The sequence below is a fragment of the Saccostrea echinata genome, unplaced genomic scaffold, assembly GCF_033153115.1.
Source record: "Saccostrea echinata isolate AGI-Se365-2 ecotype Australia unplaced genomic scaffold, CSIRO_AGI_Sech_v1 ptg000022l, whole genome shotgun sequence".
NCBI classification, from domain to species: domain Eukaryota; kingdom Metazoa; phylum Mollusca; class Bivalvia; order Ostreida; family Ostreidae; genus Saccostrea; species Saccostrea echinata.
The window spans coordinates 8,779,701-8,804,645 of record NW_026889771.1 but is presented as its reverse complement, the minus strand read 5'-3'; the positions used below and the strand labels follow the sequence as shown (position 1 = coordinate 8,804,645).

The following is a 24,945-nucleotide window of genomic DNA, read 5'->3' as shown; positions in this document are numbered from 1 at the left end:
CATGTATTTCAAGAAGTATATTACCTGGTATTTTATATATTTTTGCTGAAGATGCATCATGGTCATTCACGTCACTTCCTCTGTGATTTTTGGTTTCATACTGAGCGACATTAAGATAATACCTCCTTCCTTGGCCATCTGTCCTCAAAACAAAATCAGTTTTCTTCATACTTCTCAGATTTTCCCTTCCTCTTCTACATGTGTAGAACATCACATCAAGAAAAACTTTATATTGCAATCCCTGTGGACTGTTTCCGTTTAGGACGCCGCTACTATACAATGTTGCCATGTCAGCATCGCTGATAATTTCCTTGTGTTGAGTGGTTCCCTTCCCAGTTCGTTTGATGTTTGTCAAAATTGCCTTGAACATTTCGTTTGATAGACGAAAATCTGGGTCATTAATAATGTCATAGTTAATTTTTTGGAAAAATCTCTGCAAACCAAACCTGATGCTGATCATGGAAGATCTACTATACAATTCACCATCTTTTCTTCGGAGTTCAGCGTAAAAGTTGATCAGAATTTCAGCAATTTCACCTTTTGTTTTTTGCAGTATGTTGTCCACAATCAGTCCTTTTTCAGTGCAGTATGTAATGAACACTCGTTTCGCTGAGTCTATACATTGTTTTGTGTTGGAACTATCGCGGTTTTCTAGGATTGCTTGTAGTTCCTCACTTGTCAGAGTTGCAAACCTCGATTCGCCAGCCATCGTTATTTGTAAAACAGACGACAAATTACACATGAGAAGTGACGTAGTACACAATTTTTTAGTCTATATCTTATTTCTCAAGAATAACATACAGTTATAGTCTTTATCTAAAAACGGTACAGTAAACATGAAGAAAAAACGAAGCGGTCATATGTTCCGCGATTTTTATTTTCTGCACAGGTCAGGTTCAGCGGTCAATAATATTAATGACCGGTCAATATCTCATACACATGCAACAATCAAGTCATTAATGGTCATGTGACGCAAAAACGGGTCATAAGCTAATTTTAATGTTTTCTCATCAACCAATCAGATTCTTTCATTCTAATTGGAGGTATAATAATGTAAAATAATGACACTGTGTCATTTTTTTTTGATATTAAAAAAATGCATGGTTTTGGTAGGAAAACTCTTTTTAGGCAAATATTAAGGGGTTAAATCACGCAGTCTTATGATATGAAGTGTTCATTTCTAAACGCTTTAAAGTTTAGATGACAAAATTAAAAGTTTATACTTTACTTTACATTAATAATGTAAGATGATTTATCCCCATTAAAGCTATATATGGCGTATCTGAGCTAAAAAAAAAAAAATACGAGATTGAGTGTAGATAAACGTGATATATGTTATTTACGTTCAAATGAAAATTTTCACCGATTTTGAACTTGAATAACTTCATGTTTCCTTAGTTAAATTGACTTTAAACTATGTCCGTTATTTAAATGCGGAGTCGGTAAATAAATCGCTTTGAAACGTGATTGATTTAAATGGACCAGGTGTATTTTACAGGAAAGTCCTATCTTTATATAAAGTAATTAAACAAATAAAAAGATCATAGTTAGTCTGAACTTACAAAAAAAAAAATACGCCATATATGACCTTAATGATGTTCTATGACTATTAGTGTAAATCTTTTACGGTACCGTAAAAGATACCCACATTCTTTGATTTGTTTTGTCACATTTAATAGAATAAGTTTCCACTGTTGTATTTATTTAAAAAATCAAGATAATTTTCTAAGCTGGTGTAAGAAAAAGAAACATAAATAAAAAAAATGTATAGCTTTCATTGTAATCCTCTTTGATAAAACAATGTGCAACAAATAAAAAAGTCTTCTTTTTTTTCTTCAGAAGTTATAAGAAAGGTTAACGTTTTGGAACCCTGCCCAAATAGATTTGCATGAAAAAATGGAACTAAAACAATATGACTCTCACCTTCGATAGCAGGGGCACAAAAAGTGATTAGCTCAAAAATCTTTACCAATGTCTTTTGTTACTATAAACAAACTTCAAGTCTTTACCAAAATGCGGCTTTTTTACATTTGATTGATTAATTTTTACGGTATTTTACGGTATCAATTTTGATGCACCAGATGCGCATTTCGACAAATTATGTCTCTTCAGTGATGTTATTGTGGTATTCTGTTGAAACGAGACTTTGGAATGTATCTTTATTGACTTTCATGATTGCGCTTGAATAATAAACATCACAAACTGAATTCCAACTCTTCGCCTCTTTCTAGGTCAAGGACAAACCGTTACCAGGACAGTCTAATTGACAAGAACATTTACATATGTCTCATTGCCGAAGTGGTCAATGTGCTAAAACATACTAAATCGTATGAGACAAAGTGGCGGAGATCCATTCGATCCAACCTCTCACAGCGAAGCAAACGCTCTACCATTCCCCTCATCTCTACAAGATTTCCTTACATCAAAAACAACACTTTTCACTTACAGACGTGAAGTACAAGTGTGAAAATGCCAATATTAAGAAACCAATCATCAATCCTGGCAAGGCGTCTAAATTATAAACCCAATGTGCCACTTAATTATCAGCAAGACATTTCTGAGGCATCAACCTCCAAATCACAGACTAAACAAACTGTAGCAGCTACAGCAACTAATACTACCATCGCCGAGTCTGCAGGTGCCTCTAATATGATGCCACCCCAAGTTCCTCCCCCTCCACCACCCACTCAAATCGACACAGACAATGCAGACGAAGTACAACAACAAAATCAAAGTGTGCTGACTTCTGAACACTCTACTGGTAATATCTTTCCTCCATCACCAGCCCGGTCTACAATATATGCTACATCTGCAAATGTTATATCAGCACTACAACCCACTATGGTACAAGAAGCACCTACAGCACTACAACAACCAATGATTATTCAACACACCCTCCCTTCAGAATTGCAAACTTTAACAGTGCAGCAGCAACCCCTTCAACAACCACCACAACCTGTGACAGTTCAGCAAACCCTACAACAAGCACCACAACCTGTGACAGTTCAGCAAACCCTACAACAAGTACCACATCCCTTGGCAGTACAGCAATCCCTTCAGCAAGCTCCGCAGCCAGTGACAACTTAACAGACAATTCCACCTGCACCAGCAATATATCAACCTCCAGTCGTGCAGACAATTCAGGTTCCTGTGCCAGCTCCTACCCCATCCCCACGTGCCAATATTACTTTGGAAAAGTATGATGGCAAAACATCTGCCATCCAGTTTTGGACTCAGTTTATGACCTTCGTTTCTCTCATGAACGTTCCATTCCAGAATATTGGTAGCTATTTATCCTTCTACCTGAAAGATGCTGCACGGGACTGGTTTTTCACCTTAACTCCAGATGTTACGTCGTCATTGGATAACCTCCAAACTTCATTCCTCAATCGCTTTAGGCCACAGATTCCATTTAGCCTCGGCCTAGTGGACATCATTCAGAAAGATGGTGAAACTGTGGAACAATACATAACCCGAATAAGGAAACTTGCTGTAGACTCAACCATGCCGGAGGACTGTTTAACAACCATGATAATGAAAGGTTTGACACCAGCTGTGCGAAATATTGTGATGCCCCAGTTTGTACAAACAATTGACGATCTACGTACTAAATCAACCATTGTTGAAATGACTGTGCAAATGAATAAGCAGACTATTTCAACTAGTGCTTCTGAAAACAGTGTTTAGAATGCAATGACAGCTGTGTGTGATGTCACCAAACAACTTCAGCAAACTATTGCAGCTATGAATACATATCCATCACAAGCCTCAGCTAAGCAACTCAACCTTGAATATTCTCGAAGTGCAACCCAACAAGCACCTGTCCAACAGTTTCAACCTGTACTACAACAGATGTACAACCCAGCACCACAACAGCCATACCAGCCTGTACCTCAACAGCAGCCATACCAGTCTTTCCCTCAACAGCCATACCACCTTGGGCCACAGCATTCATACCACCCTGCAAAACAGCCGTACAATCGTGGTCCGAAACAATATAACCGCAAACCACAACAGCAAGCCAACTACACCCCCGGCAGGCGGCAACCAGTCAACCCGACCTAATGGATACTGCAATGGTTGTGGAAGTAAGTCATGTTTTTTTAAAGCAACTTGTCCTGCCAGGGGATACACTTGTCAAAAATGTCATAAACCTAATCACTTTGATCAAGTTTGTTTTAATTATTTCCTTGAACGCCTAAATTTATCACATTAGGGACTCGGGCCTGTTCTTAGAGTCAAATCTAGGGATGGGCACATGGTAAATGCAAAACAACAAAATTCAAAGTGCTCTAAATCTGCTCCTTCAATTAATTTGGCTACAACTTTACAGCAAAATAAAGTTCAAATTTCTATTAAGGGAAGACATACTAATGCATTGCTAGACACAGGTGCAAGCATCACTGTTGCAAGTGCTTCATTTATCAGCAAAACAAAATTATCAAATGTTCAGCGACAACCTCCCATTCACCCAATAATCAAAGGTGTTACAGGTGCTAGACTTAATGTTCTGGGTGTGCTTTCTTTGCCAATTTCAATCAATGGTGTCACTTTTTCTCACCCTGTTCACATCATCCAGGATTTACACTATCCATTTATTCTTGGGGTGGATTTTCTCAACAAACATAAGGCTCACATTGACTTTTCTTCAAATTTATTACTACTACCTGATGAAAACCAGGATGTGACATGCGTTAATCTCATATCAGCATCTGATGGCAAAGCTAGAGCAGCCGCAACAACAATCATACCAAAACGTAGTGAAACCAATGTTATTGTCAATGTGTCCCATTTGAAAGATGGAAACAATGTTCTTCTTGATCCAATTGCTTCCCTAGCATACAACAAACATCTAATTGCAGCCAGATGTCTTGTTCAGTTGGACAAGGGCAAAACTTGTTTAAGGATCATGAACCCTACCCACTCAGATGTCCAAATCAATGCAAAAGAAATCCTTGCCTCTGTCATTCAAGTAGATGAACAACACATCTTTGCCTTCAACCCATGTACCTCAGAATCTAATTCCCCGTCTCCAATGCAAAACAACAAACTTGATTTTGATTTCACCAAGTCTGATCTTTCATCTCAACAAAAGTCTGTGCTCTTAGACTTTTTACACCAACAAAGGGACACTTTTGCCTCAGATTTGAGTGAACTAGGAAGAACAGCTCTCTATAAACACAAAATAGACACTTTGCCTGGTACACGTCCAGTTCGGTTGCCTCACTACAGGACAACACCTCAAAACCAGAAGGAAATTGATCGCCAGCTGCAAGAGCTTCTGCAGAATGACATTATAGAACCATCCAACTCTGAATGGCATTCTCCAGTCCTTCTAGTGAAAAAACCAAATGGTGAATTCAGATTTGTAGTAGACTACAGGAAACTTAATAAATCCACCATTCCTATGTCTTTTCCTCTGCCTCAATTGGATGATGTGTTTGATTCACTAGGAGCTTCAACGCCAATGTATTTCTCTTCACTGGACCTAAAAAGTGGCTTTTGGCAGCTAGACATGGATGAAGCTACAAAACATAAAGCTGCATTCATCACCCAGAGTGGAGTGTATGAGTGGAAAAGGATGCTATTTGGCCTCATGAATGCTCCTATTTCATTCCAGACTCTCATGACAAGTGTTTTAAGAGGAATTAATTGGAAATTTGTGCTGTGTTATATTGATGACATTCTCATTTTCTCCCCATCCTTTGAAATCCATCTTCAACACCTTCAAGAGGTTTTCAATAGGTTAAAGCTAGCCAACCTCAAGCTTCAGCCATCAAAATACCATTTCGCTTTAAAAGAACTGAAGTTCCTTGGCCATATAATTACCAGAAATGGAGTAGAAGTTGATCCTACCAAGACTAATGTCATCAACCAATACCCAGCACCAAGAACTCAGAAACAAGTGCGCAGCTTTCTTGGCATGGCCAACTATTACAAGAAGTTCATTGAAGGATTTTCAAAAATAGCTGCCCCACTCAATGCCCTTCTTGCAAAGACTGCGAAGTTCCAATGGACGCCAGAGTGTCAACAATCATTTGACACCTTGAAAAATGCTCTGGTCACTGCGCCAGTCCTCTCTTATCCTGATCCAGCTAAGTCATTCATATTAGCCTGTGATGCTTCAGACGCAGCAATTGGGTACACACTTGGACAGAAGACAGCTGACAACAAAAAAACTGTTATAGCCTATGGGGGGAAAACCCTTACACATGAAGAGAAAAAGTATACTACATCAGAGAAAGAATTATTAGCTGTTGTGCGTGGAGTAGAGGCATACCGTCCATACCTAGCAGGAAGTAAGTTCACAATATACACAGACCATAAAGCACTCATTTGGCTCAAAACCGCAAAACATACAGGACGACTTGAGCGATGGGCCTTAAAACTTCAAGAATACAATTTCGACATTATTCATAAGCCTGGCAAGAAGAACTGTGTTGCAGATGCTCTCGGTCAAATTCCATTGACACCTCAGCAATGAACACCTACAGTTTCAACTGTCTCCACGGACCTTTCAACTGCACCTGAACCTCAACTTTCTCAAAATCTGATATACAACAGAGATCTTAAAGAAAGAAGGTATCCAAGTCATGTTCTCTTACGAAGAACCAGACACACTCATAATGGCATAAGAAGATGATGAAATCCATCAAATCCTGCAGGATAAAGACTCCTTGTTCCAACTGCAATCAGAATGCCCTGATTACTCAGACATCATAAAATACCTCTCAGATGCCTCCTTACCTGAAGACCGAAAACTCAGAAACAAAATTGTGTCAGAATCTCAACATTAGTGCATAATGGATCAGCTACTTTACCACCTCTTTCAACGACGCTGCAAGAAACAACCACAACAACTAAAGTTCATATACCAGCTAGCACTGCCCAGAGTGCTTCGCAAGAATACCCTCTTTGCTTACCATGACAGTCTAGCTGGTGGTGGCCATCTTGGTATTGACGAAGTGAGAACCTCCATCATGCAGAAATATTATTGGCCTAGAATGAACCAAGACATAATTGATTATGTCCGTTCTTGCGATAGATGTCAACGAGCCAAGAGAGACTTTCATCCTTCCAAACCACCTATGACATCCATGCCACGTCAAGACAAGTTCGAAAGCTGGCAAATTGACATACTGGGCCCACTGAAAAAGTCACCGGAGGGGTATGAATACATTCTACTGTGTATTGATTCATTCACTCGCTGGCCAGAGGCCTTTCCTCTAAGAACTCAAGAAGCAAAGGAAGTTGCTGAAGTCCTGTTCAAAGACATATTTGCCAGATATGGTTCACCCTTGGTATTGATGTCTGATCGTGGAAGGAACTTTATGTCCAAACTGATTTATGCCATGTGTGAGATTTTCGAGATCACACAGTATCATACATCATCATACCATCCTAACACCAATGGACTAGTAGAGAGACAGAACAGCACCATTGCCCAGTCGCTGCGTGCCTATTACGCCAACGAACAAGATATATGGCCAAAACTCTTACCAGGTATAATGATGTCGTTTCGTAAGTCTCCACATCTTGGCTCCACAGAATTTTCACAATTTGAACTAATGTTTGGCCAAGAAATGCGACTACCTATTGATGCAACCCTTCAACCTAAAGAGACTCTACAACGAGATGCCAAACAATACGTGGAGGAATTATTACAGAGACTCAAAATTTCCACGGACATGCCAAAGTAAATGACCTTGCAAATCAATCTAAAAACAAGGCGTATCATGACAAAAATGCCAAACCACCTGACTTTGGATCTGGAGATCTTGTTCTTATGAAGAACCATATGGTGCCTAAAGGTCTCTCCAAAAAGCTTTATGACAAGTCATTTGGACCCTACAGAATTGTTGGCAGAGGGCCGAACTTCACGTATAAATTACGGAGTGTCTCAGACAACAAACTTCACCCATCCATGATGATGAATGCCTCAAATCTCAAACGATATTATCCTCCAGATGAAATTCGACAGAAGTTGGATGGTCCGACACCAGAAAATGCAACTGATGACCACAATCCACCTCCAGATGATGACCCACCCCAGAACAATCAACCTCATCGAGATGCACCACCTCACAATGACCAACCTACCCCAGATCACAATGATGCTGATCAACACAGAAATCAACAATCACAGAAATCAACAAATTTTACACATCAAATGTCAACAGATGGATAATCCATTCATTAATTTTCTTTTGATGTGAACATTTTCTTTGTGATTTGTAATTGCCGACTACTTAGTTATAAAAACACAAGTGTCATGTCAGTGTCTTATTTACTCAAGTTGAGCCCCTTTTAGGAAAAAGTAGTTTCACACTTATAATTGGGTTTATTATTACGCGTTAACGCCTTTTTATTCCTTTTTCTCAGTATTCCGCAATTTTAGAAATTTTTATTGGTCAACCTTTTTATGAACTAAATTTTGTCAACGGTCGAGAGTTGGGCGACGCGCATCACTTTTCGTGATTGCGCTTGAATAATAACCATCACAAACTTAATACCAACTCTTCGCCTCTTTCTAGGTAAGTGTATTTTATTCATTATTTTTCATTAATAACTTTTTTTTAAATGTTAGGCATTTTGTTTTTTTTTTTAATATTTTTTTCTTCTTCTTTTAAATCTAATTAAATCATTTTTTTTTAAATTTTCTGTAAGGTACGGAAGCGTATTTACGGAAGCGTATTAGTGCCACTTGGACAATTTTTTATTTTTCATTTTCCACACTTTAATCTGTAAATTTTACACTTTAATCTGTAAATTTTACATTTTAATCTGTATAATTTACACTTTAATCTGTATAATTTACACTTTAATCTGTAAAATTTACACTTTAATCTGTAAATTTTACACATTAATCTGTAAAATTTACACTTTAAAGTGTAAATTTTACACTTTAATGTGTAAAATTTACACATTAATCTGTAAATTTTACACTTTAATGTGTAAATTTTACACATTAAAGTGTAAATTTTACACTTTAATTTGTGAAATTTATACATTAATGTGTAAAATTTACACTTTAATCTGTATAATTTACACTTTAATCTGTAAAATTTACACTTTAATCTGTAAATTTTACACATTAATCTGTAAAATTTACACTTTAAAGTGTAAATTTTACACTTTAATGTGTAAAATTTACACTTTAATCTGTAAATTTTACACTTTAATGTGTAAATTTTACACATTAAAGTGTAAATTTTACACTTTAAAGTGTAAATTTTACAGATTAAAGGGTAAATTTTACACATTAAAGTGTAGAAATTAAAAAATAAAAAGTGTCAAAATGGCACTAATACGCTTCCGTAGTAAGGGTACATGTAGCTCAACATACTAATTTTGAATTACTTTAATAAAAGCTTTGTTTAGGTGTAATATTCATTTTTATATGAACATGATTTTATGTGGTCGCACATTTATTGTAAATATGTTTGATTGTTTCAAATATGCTTTTTAATTTTCCTATGGTGTAAATAATGGTTAATTTTTAGTAAGGTAAATAACTCTGTTATGCGTGAAATGATTAGAACTCTTCTGTGAAGGAAGTTAGGATTTTTGTAATTCATATGCAAATCTTGTTAGAATCGCCAAGATGAAGCAGAAATACCTTTCTAGATCTTTGTAAGTGTTCGATTTTTGTTTCATACTGTTTAACATGTATTTCCTTTTAAGATGTTACCAGTCTTTATAAAATCAGACATTTTAAATTCTTTTATTCAAAACGCGTTTATGTCAAAAGTAAAATTCTACTTTCGTTTTCATATTTACTTCACGAAGCTGTCGATATATTGTTTTATTTTTATTTCTTTCATTCCTTATATAAGTTATAATTTTTTTCAATGATTGAATTATGATTATATCTGTATACGTCATTGGTCTCGTTTATAATTTTATAATTTTTTTAAAATTGATTTTGACTTTTTAAATTTTATTGTGGTATTCTGTTGAAACGAGACTTTGGCATGTATCTTTATTGACTTTCATGATTGCGCTTGAATAATAAACATCACAAACTTAATTCCAACTCTTCGCCTCTTTCTAGGTCAAGGACAAACCGTTACCAGGACAGTCTAATTGACAAGAACATTTACATATGTCTCATTGTAACACATTGTGTTAGAATCAAGTACCACGCGAGATTCATATGAACGTATCTATAGTGGCGAGTTTTGAGGGGATCATGCACTGTAGTATCGTTCTCCCTATTTTTGCTCCTTTCAAATAAATAAAGTCTGCGGGCATTATTTTTTTTTTCTTTTTTTTGCTTCTCAAGGAATTTTGAATTTCTAACATGTTCGCTCCACCTCACCCCTGGTCATTTTCATAACATAAATTCTTCCTTCAGACTAAGAATTGAATGCTTTTTTGAAATGTTTTACGATTTACAAACTTCATCTCTAAAATGTTACATGGCTTGAGAAGGGTGCTTGAGACAGAGGCAACCGTGTAACAATTTTTAAGCACACATTTTGCATGGCTCTCTGTCTTATCGGATGCATGGAATGGCCCTATTGCTTAGTTGAATGATTGTAATTTTCCCAGAAGCATGGCTAAGGCCTGCAATAGGGTGAACAATACTCAAATTATACTGATCGCACAACGGTCAATCAGTTAATATTCTCCATTCAAAACGTTGAGTGGAAATCTATGGTTAGCATAATAGAACCATACAACAAATAAAGGTTAACTGTAGGTTTGAAAACAATACGCATTTGAATAAAAGCACCAAACAAATATTTATATGCAATGAGAAAACACACCGGGTAATGCGTAGAACATGCGTAGAGAGGGTCATGATGCAAACATTCAACGGAATGACATGATGTTTGAACAGTACAAAAATTATACAAAAATAGAATTTAAGTAAACTGAATACTTACAAGGGAAATGTCAAACCCTAATTACATACTTGGTCTAATAAAGAATATTTCATAGACCTCCTCTCAGCATGTGGATAATTTAAGGCATCTACCGCACATCTCTTTTTATAACTGTACAACAAATAATATCCAACTGGGATTTCAAGCTGACATTTCATCTTCCTTGCATGTTAGTAAACATATAAGTATTTTTCTTCAAACATATAAAAATCTTCTTCAATAAATACGCAAATAAACAACGCAGTGATCTAATTGTGAACTGGTAAGCAGTATTTTCTGTTGTCTGAAGTTATTGCCCTTATAATTTTAAATTACATTAATTTTTTGCATAAATAAACAATTCTGCTAAATCTGTGTTAATGTAAAAAGATCAAGAATAAACATTTTATAATTTCTTTCAAAATAATGATAAGAATTTCTCTTTATTAAAGAATAAGTATTTTTCCCATTATTTTTTATTGTAAATAAACTATGAAACATCTATGTATTATGCATATATATAGTTTTATTTCAAAAGGGCGAAAAGTAATTGAGTCAGACGGACACAAATAAAAAAACAAGAGAGGGAGAAAGTGGTGAGAGAGAGTGTGTGTGAGAGTGGTTAGAGGGAGAGAATGGAAGGGAGAGAGAGAATGGTGGGGGAGAGGATGAGCGAATGAGAGAGAAGAGTGTGGGAGTGGAGAAGGGAAAAAAAGAGAGCTTGGGAGAGGGGGAAGAAAGAGAGAGTGGATGGGGTAAGGGAGAGAGAGAGAGAGTGGGGGAAAGGTGGGGGAACAATAGAAGGGAGTGGGTGGAGTGAGAACGTGGGGGAAGAGGAAAATGCAAGTAGTTTCGAACATATAACTGGATTGACTTTTGAGATTTTTTTTGAAATTTTGATACTGTAAACTTTGGTTCTCCGGTATGAATACTTCAAAATTTTCTCTTATTATGACCCTCTTGTATATTGATATTCAACTTAATTGTGTTGCAAGTTACCAATCATGTTTTCCAGTAATTCACAAGTCTTCAAAAGTAAAGTATACAAGCTTGTCGAATTTTAATATAGAGAAAGAAGATGGGCGTGTTTGGCGTGTGATCTGCAGGAATAATGATTTTTAAAATAAATCAGTACATCAAATTAAACTGATACAAGAATTGATTATTTGTACTAAAAAAATATTAACGCTCCATGCGAGGATCGAACCAAAAATATTTCTTTTTCATTGCACTGGACGGGTAACGCATACTGCTGAGCTATCACCACTACACACACTATATGGGTTTTAAAACGACATTGAAGCACCGCATTTATACATTGGAATTTTTTTTAAAAATTCATTTTTTATCGTCTCTGGGTCTTTTCTCCATTTTTTTTTTTACTAATGTTTGTTAGTTTCTTTGAATTAAAATCCACACAAATGACGTTTCAAAATCATGGAGAGATGACCCAGAAATAGCAAATTTTTAGAAAGACATGTTTAAAAATATAACATTTTGTACAAAATGACTCATTTAGCCAATTTTCAAGTTATTTTTTAGCAAATCAAAATACAATATCGGGAAAGGAAAATTTTTTCCCTTTCCTATTTCTTAGGAACGCAATACATCAAAAGAATGGTAACATTTCATGTGTCAGATTAATGAAATTTTCACTTTTCAAGTGCGCCAAGATTCCTGCCGAATGCCAATCAAAAGCGCCCTCGTTCTTTGGAGAGATAACAGTGCCACATTTATTTGAATTTTTTTTCTGATTTCTTGTTTTTTAAAATGTATTTCAAAAATTCTATTTTTATTTCTTATTTTAATTCCAACTTTTAGTTAAAATTTTCCAATTTTATATCATTTTCTAGATGTCATTTTATTTAACGATATTTAACAATTAGCTGGTTCCAGTAAAAGTTCTACCAAGCCTCTTTCTTTACTCCTAATTAAAATATCAACGGCAGTGAAGGAGGAACTTCAGGAATACTGTACAACAATACGTTCGAGAAGTGGTGTAAATCAGATGTGGATACTTAAAAATTCAAAGGAACTTTTGGAAAATTTAAAATCACAAAATTTTACCAAAATCAATAACATCAAACCTTACGACTTCTCAACTTTATATACAACCACTCCCAACGATAAATTAAAATCCAGGGCCCCGTTTTACAAAAGAACTTACGACTAAGACCAAAAAATTAGATTGATTGTAATTTTTGCAAAATTAATGATTCTGTTTAAAATTGCTAGAGTAAAAATATCTTAATACATTCCTTTTAAAAAGATTAAAACCATTTTCAATATAATTTAGATTAAAAAGTTACTAGCAGAATTAAATGTTGGTCTTAGTCGTAAGTTCTTTTGTAAAACGGGCCCCAGGCTTTTAGACTTCATTAAACTGCTTTTTCAATAAAAATGGAACTCATAAATTTACTTACCTTGTCATTGGTCATTTGCAAAATTATTTTGTTAAAAAAACATTCTGATTGTATATACAAGTACTCTGAGGTTGATATTAAAAAGATGCTAGAGTTTTTGATTGACAAAATCTATGTGGTTTTTGGAGACTAGGTCTTCCAACAATCTGTCGGATTTCCAATGGGTACCAATTGCGCCCTGTTAGTAACAGACTTATTTTTGTATTTATTTGAAGCAGAATTTATTCAAAATCTTGTACATGAAAAGAGGAAACCACTTGCTGTGGCCTTCAACTCGACATTTAGATATATCAACGACGTACGTATTATCAATTAACAATAGTTATATCCATTCATATGTCGACACGATATATCCCAGTGAACTTGAAATTAAACATACCACAAAAGTCTGACACATCTGCATGTCTCATACTTGGATACTAATATTTTACTAGAAAAAGATGTTAATAGTAACCTAACAACAAAGCTTCATGATAAACGTGATGACTTTAAATTTTCAATCGACAACTTCCCTTACTTATGCAGCAATATACCCTTATCACCTGCATACAGGGTTTATATCTTTTAATTGATTCGTTGCGCAAGATCATGGTATACGTAAACAATTTCTATTAAAATCTGATTAAAAAACTAATTCAAAGGCTACGTATTCGAGAAATTGTAATTTTATTATTCTTTGTTAAGTTTACATATTCCTTACAATCTTAATGGTCCCACCCTAGTCCCTCGGATCGTGAACTGAACATTGAACTTTAAGATGTATTAAAAAAGAATGTTTATATTTTTATAATAATTTAAGTTATGCTTTTAATATGATTAAACTTTAAAATGTATTGAATAAGAATGTTTACCAGGTATATATTTATAATAGTTTCAATTATGCTTTTAATATGTTTGCTGATCTGAGAAGATTTTCTCAGATTTTTTCTGGATTTTTCAATGAAAAGTTATTGCTCTGAAAAAAGCCATTTCTGCTGATTTACTTGAATTTGTCTCTGTCAAACTTTTTACTCTTATCATGGTCCTGCCCTGGACACAGGAATTAGAACCTGTTCACCTCTGTATTCTTAGTAATGTTTCATTTTGAGTTTAACTAATTAAAACACTCTCGCTTTTAAAAGGTAAGTTAAAAAGGTAATAAGATATATCATATTATACATGTTATAATTCAAATTTTAAAAAATGAAAAAAAGCCCACAAATAGATTACATGAAAAATTGTTATAATTATTAATTTTGTATATCTTGGTTGCAAGTTCAACAAAATATTTAATTTTAATCAGTAAACTGAGTTACAGTTAAGAAAAGATTTCATCATTTTGATCTGTATAAAATGCAAATATACAAGTACATGAACATTCCCTTCTTTTGTATCATAGAGATAACTTTCAGTTGATATAAGCCCGAGTGGCGCTGTGGTAGAGCGTCTGCTCTAGAGTCCCGGAGTAAGGGGTTGATCCTTACGTCGCGGGTTTGAATCAAACTGTGGGACGTGGAGACCGGTCCATCGGATGAGACCGTATAAACCAAGGTCCCATGTCGCAGTGGGTGCTGGCACAAAAAAGATCCCTCACTGCTCAATGGCCCTAAGTGCCGAGCATAGGGCAAAATTTGCAGTCTCCACCGTCAAGTGGTGGCGTCTCAATGTGAGTGAAAAATTCTCGAGAGGGACGTTAAACAACAAACAAACAAAAACAGCTGATAGAAAATATGTTTATCTGAACATTAATACTGGCTAACTCGAACGTAAGCGCATTAAAACAATACTTATAGTATCTGTAGTCTTATATCTTATGGTATCTTAATATTTACAATAAGGTATATAAATTATATATCATCTTTTAGTAAATCAAACTATACATCATCTTTAAGGAAATTTTCTCGTTTTAATCTCCGTAAAAAAATTTATGTTTTATACGTCGGTATTAAAAATTTTAACGTTTAAAAACATATTTAGCATTCTGAAAATTGCCCCAAAGCAAGGTTGATTTTTCAACGAATGGAAGATTTTCTTTCTATTTAATTAAATACAGAAATTTGATTTATTTCAAAAGCATGTTTTCTAAGCTTTTGAAAGGAGTAAAATGTATTATTATTACTTTGAAAAAAAAATCGTTTGTAAAAGCAAGATTTTTTTTAAACGTACGTAGTTTTTTTTTATATTTAGGTGTAAAAAATGTGCATTTGTAAATCTTGGCAAAGAGCTAGCTATAGGAAAGTGTACACAGTTGATGTTCTGAAGTCAAATAGCTTATCTACACCCGTTGAACTTAGAAGTGTAAAAAAAAAATCAGGAAAGGTAACCAGAAGTCAAAAAAGGTTTTTTTTCTAATTTAGTTTTTAAGGGAATCTAGAATAGATATGACGATGGGGGACTCAGTGTTGCTTGTGCAATACTCTCAGAATAATTGAAAGTAACTTGCAACTAACGATTACCAAGGAAAATACACTACTTATAACTGACAATATTGTTTAGAGAAATAAAACGACTTTTATCATTAATGATATGTACTATCACGGAGTTGACCTCCTCAGCCTCTGTTGAATTTCATTATTTAAGGACTTTGGAGTCTAAAGTATGAAAATTTCTGACTAGAATTCAAGAATGTTAGATAATTATGCAATTATAAATTCAAACCTGTATTTATCACGTGTGTTTTTGGATCATACAAAAACTAAGAATATGACTTCTGGTAAGTAACCGAGTTTACCTCAATTCTGAGTTAAAATTGTTTTAAAATCTTTTTATTTCTTTTCTGTTATAGAACCAATAAAAAGGAATGAAGAATACATGGGGAATGGTTGTAGCTGTTGCAGCGTTTCTCATTCAGTTTATAATATTTGGAATCTGCCTCTCCTTCGGTATCTATGTTATAGAACTACAAAACGAGTTTGAATCAGGACTATCGATAATTTCATCTATTGGATCCATCCACTTTGGCTTTCTATTTTGTACAGGTATGTTTTATATCGTAACATTGCACAGGTGTGTTTTATATCGCTGTTATTTTGTTTTCAAAACCTCTACGACCATATTGATATTATAATCTCTCTAAATTTAATCCTTCATACAGTTTCATCTTTCTTACAAATGCATAAAAATTGTCCTTTTTGCAGTTGTGAACTGAAGCACATGCATGTATTAGGTATACAGAGAATTTGTCCAAAAATCAAAATGGCACGAATTTAAATTAGTTCTTGTTAGTCTCCAGTTGCCTAACTCTTCGGAAGTCCATTTTGCTTTTCATTTCACAGTAGAAATAAAATTCACTAGGTATCGCATGATTCTTTCAGAATGTGCATGTAACAATAAATACAAAGAACAATTTCATGAGGTGGTTTACAGCAAAAAGCATGTTTTGGTAGACTTAAAGGATAAAAAGGATTTTTAAAAATTGAATGTATTTATGCTTTTTGAAATGCTTTTTTGTTGACCCCTTAATTATCTGAGCAATACTAGTACCTTAATTCACTTTTAGCAATTTTGACATGACATGTCTTTTTCGAATATCTCTTATCATTCTTCTTTGTTATTCTTTGTGTTGTTGTCTACTTCATATATTAGTATTAGTAGTAGTAGTAGAAAAATTTAGTGGTCATTTTTTTCTTTAGAGACTTTTGAATGCAAGTTTGCCCCAAATTCTATATTTACATCAACTTCTGCTGTGTTTAATTAACTATTTTTAAAACCAAGTCATTTCTTAGCCTGTAGAAGATGTATATTCATTTCAGAGGTTTGGTCTGTCTTAAATATTGGTATAAGAAATTCAAAACACAATGAAATAAAAAATTCTGTATATTAAATTGTCATTTTTACATATAGATAATCTTGGGTTGCCAACTACCATTATTTTCCATTACATGATTATATTCCAGGACCATTTGCCAGTTTTCTAATGCGGAAGATATCTTACAGAAGGGTTTGTTTACTGGGCGCCATAATGAGCAGTGTTGGTCTATCTGTTTTACCATTTACTCCAAATATTCCCTTTTTAATTGTGTTCTTCGGAGTATTAACGGGTAATTACAGGTCTTAATTTATCAAGTATTTCAATTTTTTAAGATACTGAAATATTTATTAAAATGAATATGTCTATAATATACTTGTTTTACTGGATTTTTTTAATATATAAATTCTATGTGTTTACGTCTAGGTACTGGCTATTGTTTTCTCTACATTCCATCTCATACTCTTTCTGGACTCTGGTTTGAAAACAATCGAGGTCTAGTTACAGGTATCGTCACATCCGGATCCTCACTTGGTGGCGTGGCGTTTCCATATCTGATTGAATTTTTGATTGGGAGGTTTGGATGGAGAGGTTCCTTTTTTATTCTTGCCTCGCTGAATTTACAAACGGTTGTTTTCTCCTGTCTAATGAGAGAATCACCCATGCAAAAGGCATGGGTAAAATCAAGAACTAAGTATGTCAGCAATAATCTCACCAACAGTACACAGACAATCTTTACAATCCATGAAGATGGAAATGAATTCATAAACAATGGAACAATATTTGAAAATTGTGTTCCAATACAAACTGTTGCAGACCAAACTAGAATCGACAAACAAATTAAACATACAGTAAAAAGATCAAGAATGATGAAACTACTTACTAACTTACCATTTGTTCTATTTATGATAAATAATCTTATGTGGAATTTAGGTTGCTCTGTACAATTGCTTCTTGGGCCAGACTACTACACTAAAATTGGTTTTGCCTTAAGACAAGCAGCTGTGCTCTTATCCGTTCAGCAAGGTACAATGGTGGGTGGTTGTGTCATCGGTGGAATTCTGGGTAATTTCCGCAGCCTAAACAGAAACGGTTTATTTTTAATCTCAAACATTTTATCGGGTTTCTGCATACTTACCTACACATTTCCAGTTCTACAAACGATGGCGGGTCTTGCTATAATCAACTCTCTGTTTGGATTGAGTTCGGGGATAAGTCTTGGATTGCTCGTCATTCTTGTATCGGATTTTGTCGGAAGTCAACTGATTGGGGACGGAATGGGATATCTGATGTTAGCATCTGGAATAGGAATGTTCATTGGGCCACCATTAGGAGGTTAGAGCTTTCGTTATAATTATTCATCAATACTTAATTTATTAAGCAATGAAGTATTAAGTAATAAATCAAAGTACAAAGAATTGATAGGGATTTTTAGCTGCATTTCGGACGATACTTAAAAAAAGTCTTTGAGCATTTGCAATGAAATTTTATATCGCAACTCCCTTTGGCCAGTTAAAGACTCCTATTGATTTTGAGGTCAGAAGGTCAAGGTCAAAAATTTATACCTGTCATGTAAAACTTTCCTGGTGAAAACATTGGTTCTGTTGGATGTTTTTCAACGAAATTATATACCTCTGCCTCAGTGTGACTTTTACCAAAAGAAAAAAACCCATTGTTTTTAAGGGGAACTCATATGTTGCATTCTGAAAGAAATACGCGATACCTTGTGATTTCTATTTGATAAGTATAATATATTCTGTGAAATGAAATGTAAAATGGACTTGAAGAGCATATAGCTGCATTTTTGTCCTCCACTTTCTGAAAGTCCGTAAATACTCCTATTGATTTTGAGGTCAAAAGGTCAAAGTAAAAAATTTAGAGGTTAGAGCTTTTTTATAATTATTCATTCATACTCAATTAAGTAATAAATCCAAATACAAAGAAGTGATACTGATTTTTAGCTGCATTTTTTTCCCCACTTTCACTACAGTACTATTGATCTTTGAGGTCAAAAGGGAATTCATATATTTTATAAGTAGTTTTCAGACGAAATTTTAGTTCTTTATAAGCTTTAGCAATGACACTAAAGGTCATGAATTTAACTTTAAAAAGACCCCTATTGACTTTAAGCCAATAAGCTGTGAGGTCAAGTGGACCTTTTTTTTCTGTATCTGCATTTCTTTAAGGTATTCCACCCTTTTTCCCCTTAAGATTGAGGGACACAAATTCCCTGAATTATCTCGTGTTGAAAAACTTAGTTATTTAAGTAACTGTCAACGTTCACAAGTAAAAGGAGAAAAAGACAAGTGTTCAATGATTTTATAAAAAAAAAAAAAATTCAGTCAATTAATTATATTCCTTTCTTATATCACATCGTCAGAAATATGCAAAATTAGAGATTATATATGATTTCAAACATCAGAATATGAAGCACTATACTTTTTAGAATTTTCGGATGTGTATTTTTTAATTTTAATGGAGAAAACAAAATGTTCAAACATTGATTTGTGTTTATTGTATATATGGAGTTATATTCCAAGGAGAATGTTTTACCCATACAGAAACGTAACCATCTACTTAGTATACAGGATCAGGATGTGCAGACTTTGACTAGCTAATTAATTCAGTTAGGGGTTTGACTATCACACTGGGCTGCCTTTTATAGATCTTATCCAAAACACATCGACTCTGTGGATGTCTTGACCCATTGGTACGGAAGCCCAATAGTGCAAACCAAAAATAAATAAACAAAAACGAAATTATTAAATAAAGAAAACGAATTATTAAATAAAGAAAAACGAAATTATGAAATAAAGAAAACGAAATTATTAAATTAAGAAAACGAAATCATTAAATAAAGAAAAACGAAATTATGAAATAAAGAAAACGAAATTATTCAATTAAGAAAACGAAATTATTAAATAAAGGAAACGAAATCATTAAATAAAAAACTGAAACTAAAATACGGAATTTATAGATGTGCATGGTAAGGGCCTGAACCCATGAATCATTCCATAAAGCGCACGTGTTCTATGACCTGATTTTGTTTCGACATTAAAACAAGTGTGATATTTTCATTTACACTCAGCTATTCCCGTATCGATAACATAACCAGTTGGAGTAGACAATCATAATAGATGAATAGGGGAGAATTTTACCTTTGGTTATCCAATATGCTTAGATCTATGTTTTTATCTTACATTAACATGATTAATGTGAACTTAATTTGACCAGTCTGATGAATTGGCCAGTGATGACAAGTTTACGTTAGTATTAGCTTTCTTAAACCCTCAACTCAGAAGGTCTTATTATTAGCAAACAATGAATCTGGACATGAAACATCAAAGAGATTATGCTAATAAATTGCACAAATATTTAAGATATACATGTCTGTTAAGATTCCGTTGTTTACAACTGCTGAGCCTTATAACATTTAGGAAATTCCCATGGTTATACATCTTTTTTTTCAATTATAGCACAGTACAAAAAATGCTGTAAAATGATACGTTACCGATCGGAACCCATTATAAATTATTGTTTAAAGAGAGCAAGTGCAAAAATTAAACAAGACAAAGCTGTTACAATGAGTAGATTTTAATGATTACTTACTTTATTAAAAATTAAGCAAAACACCTCTAATTTCTTGCACAGGCGCTCCCCATGTAATTCTGTAAATGACGAATGATAAGTATATATATATATATATATATATATATAGGTCTACCCCTCAATACTATAAAATCAACAAGGTTGATTTTATAGTATTGAGGGGTAGACCTATATATATATATATATATATATATATATATATATATATATATATATATATATATATATATATATATATATATATATATATATATATATATATATATTATCATTAGTCATTTACAGAATTACATGGGGAGCGCCTGTGATTTCTTGGTCATTTATCAAAGCATAATTAGAAGTGATGCACTAACTATTTGTTCTCACATATTCTAAATGACAAATTCTAAATCTGTATTCATAAGTCAGTGATAGTTGTGAATAAACAATGCACATACTTGCATAACAAATCCAACAAGTATTCAAATCATTCTCTTTATTGTTTCAACAACCTAAGATTTATGGGTACACAGATAGGGCACTAGGTTTAGTTCGGGGGGAATTCAGCGATACGGTACGCAAGGCCTTGACCTTTCAGCGATTCATGAGCTCTTTTGGAATGTCATTAAGTTTATGTAAGCAGAAACAGCCATCCTCGCTACGTCCAGGCTTCCAGGCTCAAACTTTGACGTTGTGGGGATGCCACACAGCATCAAATTCCCGTTAACAAAATTGAACAGTTATTAATCATTTACTTTACAAATGCGAATTATAGGCTGTGAGCACATAATGTTTTTCTACGTTTGTCAATTTGACATTTATCTAAGTTTTTTTTTTTCATTTCCCCCACACTTGTTTCAATGTCGAAACAAAATCAGGTCTATAGAATTACTAAGTGATGCTTTATAACACGTGCGCTTTATGGAATGATTCATGGGTTCAGGCCCTTACCATGCACATCTATAAATTCCGTATTCCAGTTTCAGTTTTTTATTTAGTAATTTCGTTTTCTTTATTTAATAATTTCGTTTGTCTTTTATTTAATAATTTCGTTTTCTTTATTTAATAATTTCGTTTTCTTTATTTAATAATTTCGTTTGTCTTTTATTTATTAATTTCGTTTTCTTTATTTAATAATTTCGTTTTCTTTATTTAATAATTTCGTTTGTTTCTTTATTTAGTAATTTCGTTTTCTTTTATTTAATAATTCCGTTTTTTATTTAATAATTTCGTTTTTTATTTAATAATTTCGTTTTCTTTATATAATAATTTCGTTTTCTTGTTTCTTATTTTTTTGGTTTGCACTATTGGGCTTCCGTACATTGGCGGTTTACTGGCACTGAAATTTAATGAAATAAAGCATAAATAAACTTTGTTTACTTAAGATTTGCAGTTTGACGCATTTTCATTAACCAATACCATACAAATAATCGACTTATAAATAAATATATCAAACAACATTTTTTCTTTTCGTAATGAAAGATGGTCTGTGTAACTTAGTCCAAGGAGTTCAAGTGATAATGTTGTCAGATCTTTTTGTTACTATTTTTGTTTTGTTTTTTTACTTTCTATGAATTGTTCATAATAATTTCAAATGCATTTGTTTAATTTCATAAGGTTACCTGATAGAAAAGACAGGATCCTATGATGTCGCCTTTTACCTCAGTGGAACTGCTACCTTGTTCAGCGGAGTAATATTGTTAATCATTCCAATCAGAGGTTGTTTTCAGAAGTCCAAGAAATACGTCATATCATCTGTTACCTGAAGAAATGTGTGAAATAGAAGTAAATATTTTTATATGTTGCCAAAAAAAAAAAAAAAAAAACAACACCAACAACAACAACAAAAAAAAAACAAAGAAACATAACCACGCAATGACTTTATCAATCGGTTATTAAAAAAAAGTAGAGAGAGAAAGAGACTGAAACACTGACCATGCATGATTTAACGTTCATTTAGGAAGCTGCACTTCATCTGTTGCTCTACACAAAAAGTTTTAGGATCAATGTATTTTAAATATATATGTGCATAATTTTATTAAGTTTTTTTTATTTTTTTTAAATCCTGAGGATCATTCAGGGGGTTTTGTATGAGTTTTAAATGCAAATCACTTCTATGAAACACCAGAAAGAAAACACCTTAGACCCTTCACACTCAAATCCCAAAATGATACTTGTCAACATATTTAAGAAGGCTCAATACAATTTTTTTTAAAAATATATATGCAAGAATCATTTTTTTTCTACATTCACTATAGAGTATAAGATATTGTAGAGAGTAACTAATATAAATTATATAAGAAGATATGGCTGAAATACTGCACACGCGGCTATAAAACAATAGATAATCATAATCTAAAATAACATTACCATAAAAATCATCATTCTTAACAGTAGATATTTTACAGGCAAATTAACATTGGTTATTGCTTTTCTTCATAACTATTTTAAAGATGGTCTCCATGGATTCCGCTGAGATACATGTATATTGCATAGTAAACGATAATTTTGTCAGATTAATTTTGTGTTATCTCTACTTCAAAAACAGAATATATTTATATATTTTCTTAAATAAAGATACAGCACTGTACACATACCGGACAGTTTATAAGGATATTACTTTATGATCAGGTGAAAACTGTTTACTGGAAATGGATTGATATGAGTTATTATGTCCCTTGATTTTGTAGAAAATAATTTGTAAAATAAAAAATGATTTTATTTGTAAAAAGAAACATTATTTATTTTCTCTAATGAAACGAAATTACACTTTAAAGTGCTGTTCTTTAAGATAATTCCTTATGGTTAATAGAAAGTATTTTTAAAAAATACTGTAATTTGAAATTGAACACTTGCATTTTAATCTTTTGAAGATTTTTAATTTTTTATATTCATCTCATATCTGAATGTATGATGTGGTATTTTTCTTCTCCGGAGCTAGCATGTTGTTAGATGTTGCTGTTTTTGTTTTTGTTTTGTTTTTTTTTTTTCTTTTTTTTTTTTCTTTTTTTTTTTTTCTTTTTTTTTTTTTTAACAATTTTTGTTGTTATTTTTCATTTATTTATTATATATTTTTAATTATTTATCTTGTTCTTTGTTTGTGTGGTTGTGGTTTTTTTTTATTGTTTGTTTGTTTGGTGCCAGTTGTTTTTTTTTTTCCGGAAGGGTGGGGGTGGTCAATTTAATTAATGATAGAACTCCTTGATATTGTCACGCAAGTTACTACAAAAGAAACAGGTTATACTTTCACATACTTCCCGATTTCTTAAGTATTTATATGCAGTATCATATACATGAATTGAAATTTACATTCTGAGCTAGGACGTTTTCTACTACGTTGACCCTAGAAGGGTTCAATAATTATGTAATTTTAAATGAAAACTTAAATTTCATCACTTTTATTGGGATTATGTAAATTAGAACACCAAAGACACATTTGGTTAACTAAAATCATGTGCTTAATCACTTCAAGTTTTTAATAGGGATTGAGACTGTTTATTTAATAAACACATTATTCTCTCAGTTTTAGGTACAATTATAGACATGGAGAATCCAAGGGGAATAGTTATAGCGGTTTCAGCGTTTCTCATTCAATTCGTTACGTTCGGAATTTACCTTTCTTTTGGTATCTTTGTTATAGAATTACAAAATGGGTTTGATTCGGGGTTATCAATAATTTCTTCTATCGGTTCAATACATATTGGATTTCAGTTGAGTTAAGGTCTGTATCTTTTGCAATCTGTAAAATTCTATATTTTATATTCATTTTATTTATATAATAACATATTACGTATCATTTTATAGTCTATTTATAGTTATTATATATATCTATACAAACATAGATTTTTTTATAACAATCGAAAATGCCTTAGAGGTCGGACATTATAACTTGTAAAATGAGTATTCAAAATATTATATATTATATAAATCAAATAGGATTTAATTTAATATCTACAACGTCGATATTTAAACGTGTCTGTTATATTTTATTGTAAATTCTTTAACTTGTTGCGCCTCGGGATGTTCTTCCCTGAATTTGGAGGGATAAGTTTTTATCTCTAGTAACACAAGAAATTCTTTCAATTGGCGTAATTAAAATTTGTGCAAATTTTGACACAGAATGTGTTAGGAACACAAAATGTGAATATACATGTATTTTTTATTTCTTCATTACATTAAGTGTTGACAGATTTTTGAAACTTCTAGAAATGTGGTTTAAAATAGTATTCAATGAAATCTAGTTTTGAACATTAAATCCATAGAGTGTTATCATGTTTTGCGTTAACCTCGACGCAACATATTATAACGCAAAATGTAATAGTCCAAAAGAGTGTGT

The 24,945-nt window shown here is 33.0% G+C and overlaps 3 protein-coding genes across 3 annotated transcripts in view; all 3 read left to right on the top strand.

Moving 5' to 3' along the window:
• Positions 1-24,945, top strand: part of LOC133190372 (phosphoribosyl pyrophosphate synthase-associated protein 2-like) — a 195,952-nt gene that overhangs the window by 54,197 nt on the left and 116,810 nt on the right. The window lies entirely within an intron of this gene.
• LOC133190692 (uncharacterized) lies at positions 3,694-4,065 on the top strand. Its single transcript, XM_061326382.1, has one exon. It carries the CDS (start codon positions 3,694-3,696, stop codon positions 4,063-4,065), a length of 372 nt encoding a protein of 123 aa, XP_061182366.1.
• LOC133190868 (monocarboxylate transporter 13-like) lies at positions 16,074-23,066 on the top strand. Its single transcript, XM_061326551.1, has 4 exons — positions 16,074-16,251; positions 17,170-17,313; positions 17,448-18,356; positions 22,227-23,066. Exons 1-4 carry the CDS (start codon positions 16,074-16,076, stop codon positions 22,373-22,375), a joined length of 1,380 nt encoding a protein of 459 aa, XP_061182535.1. The 3' UTR covers positions 22,376-23,066.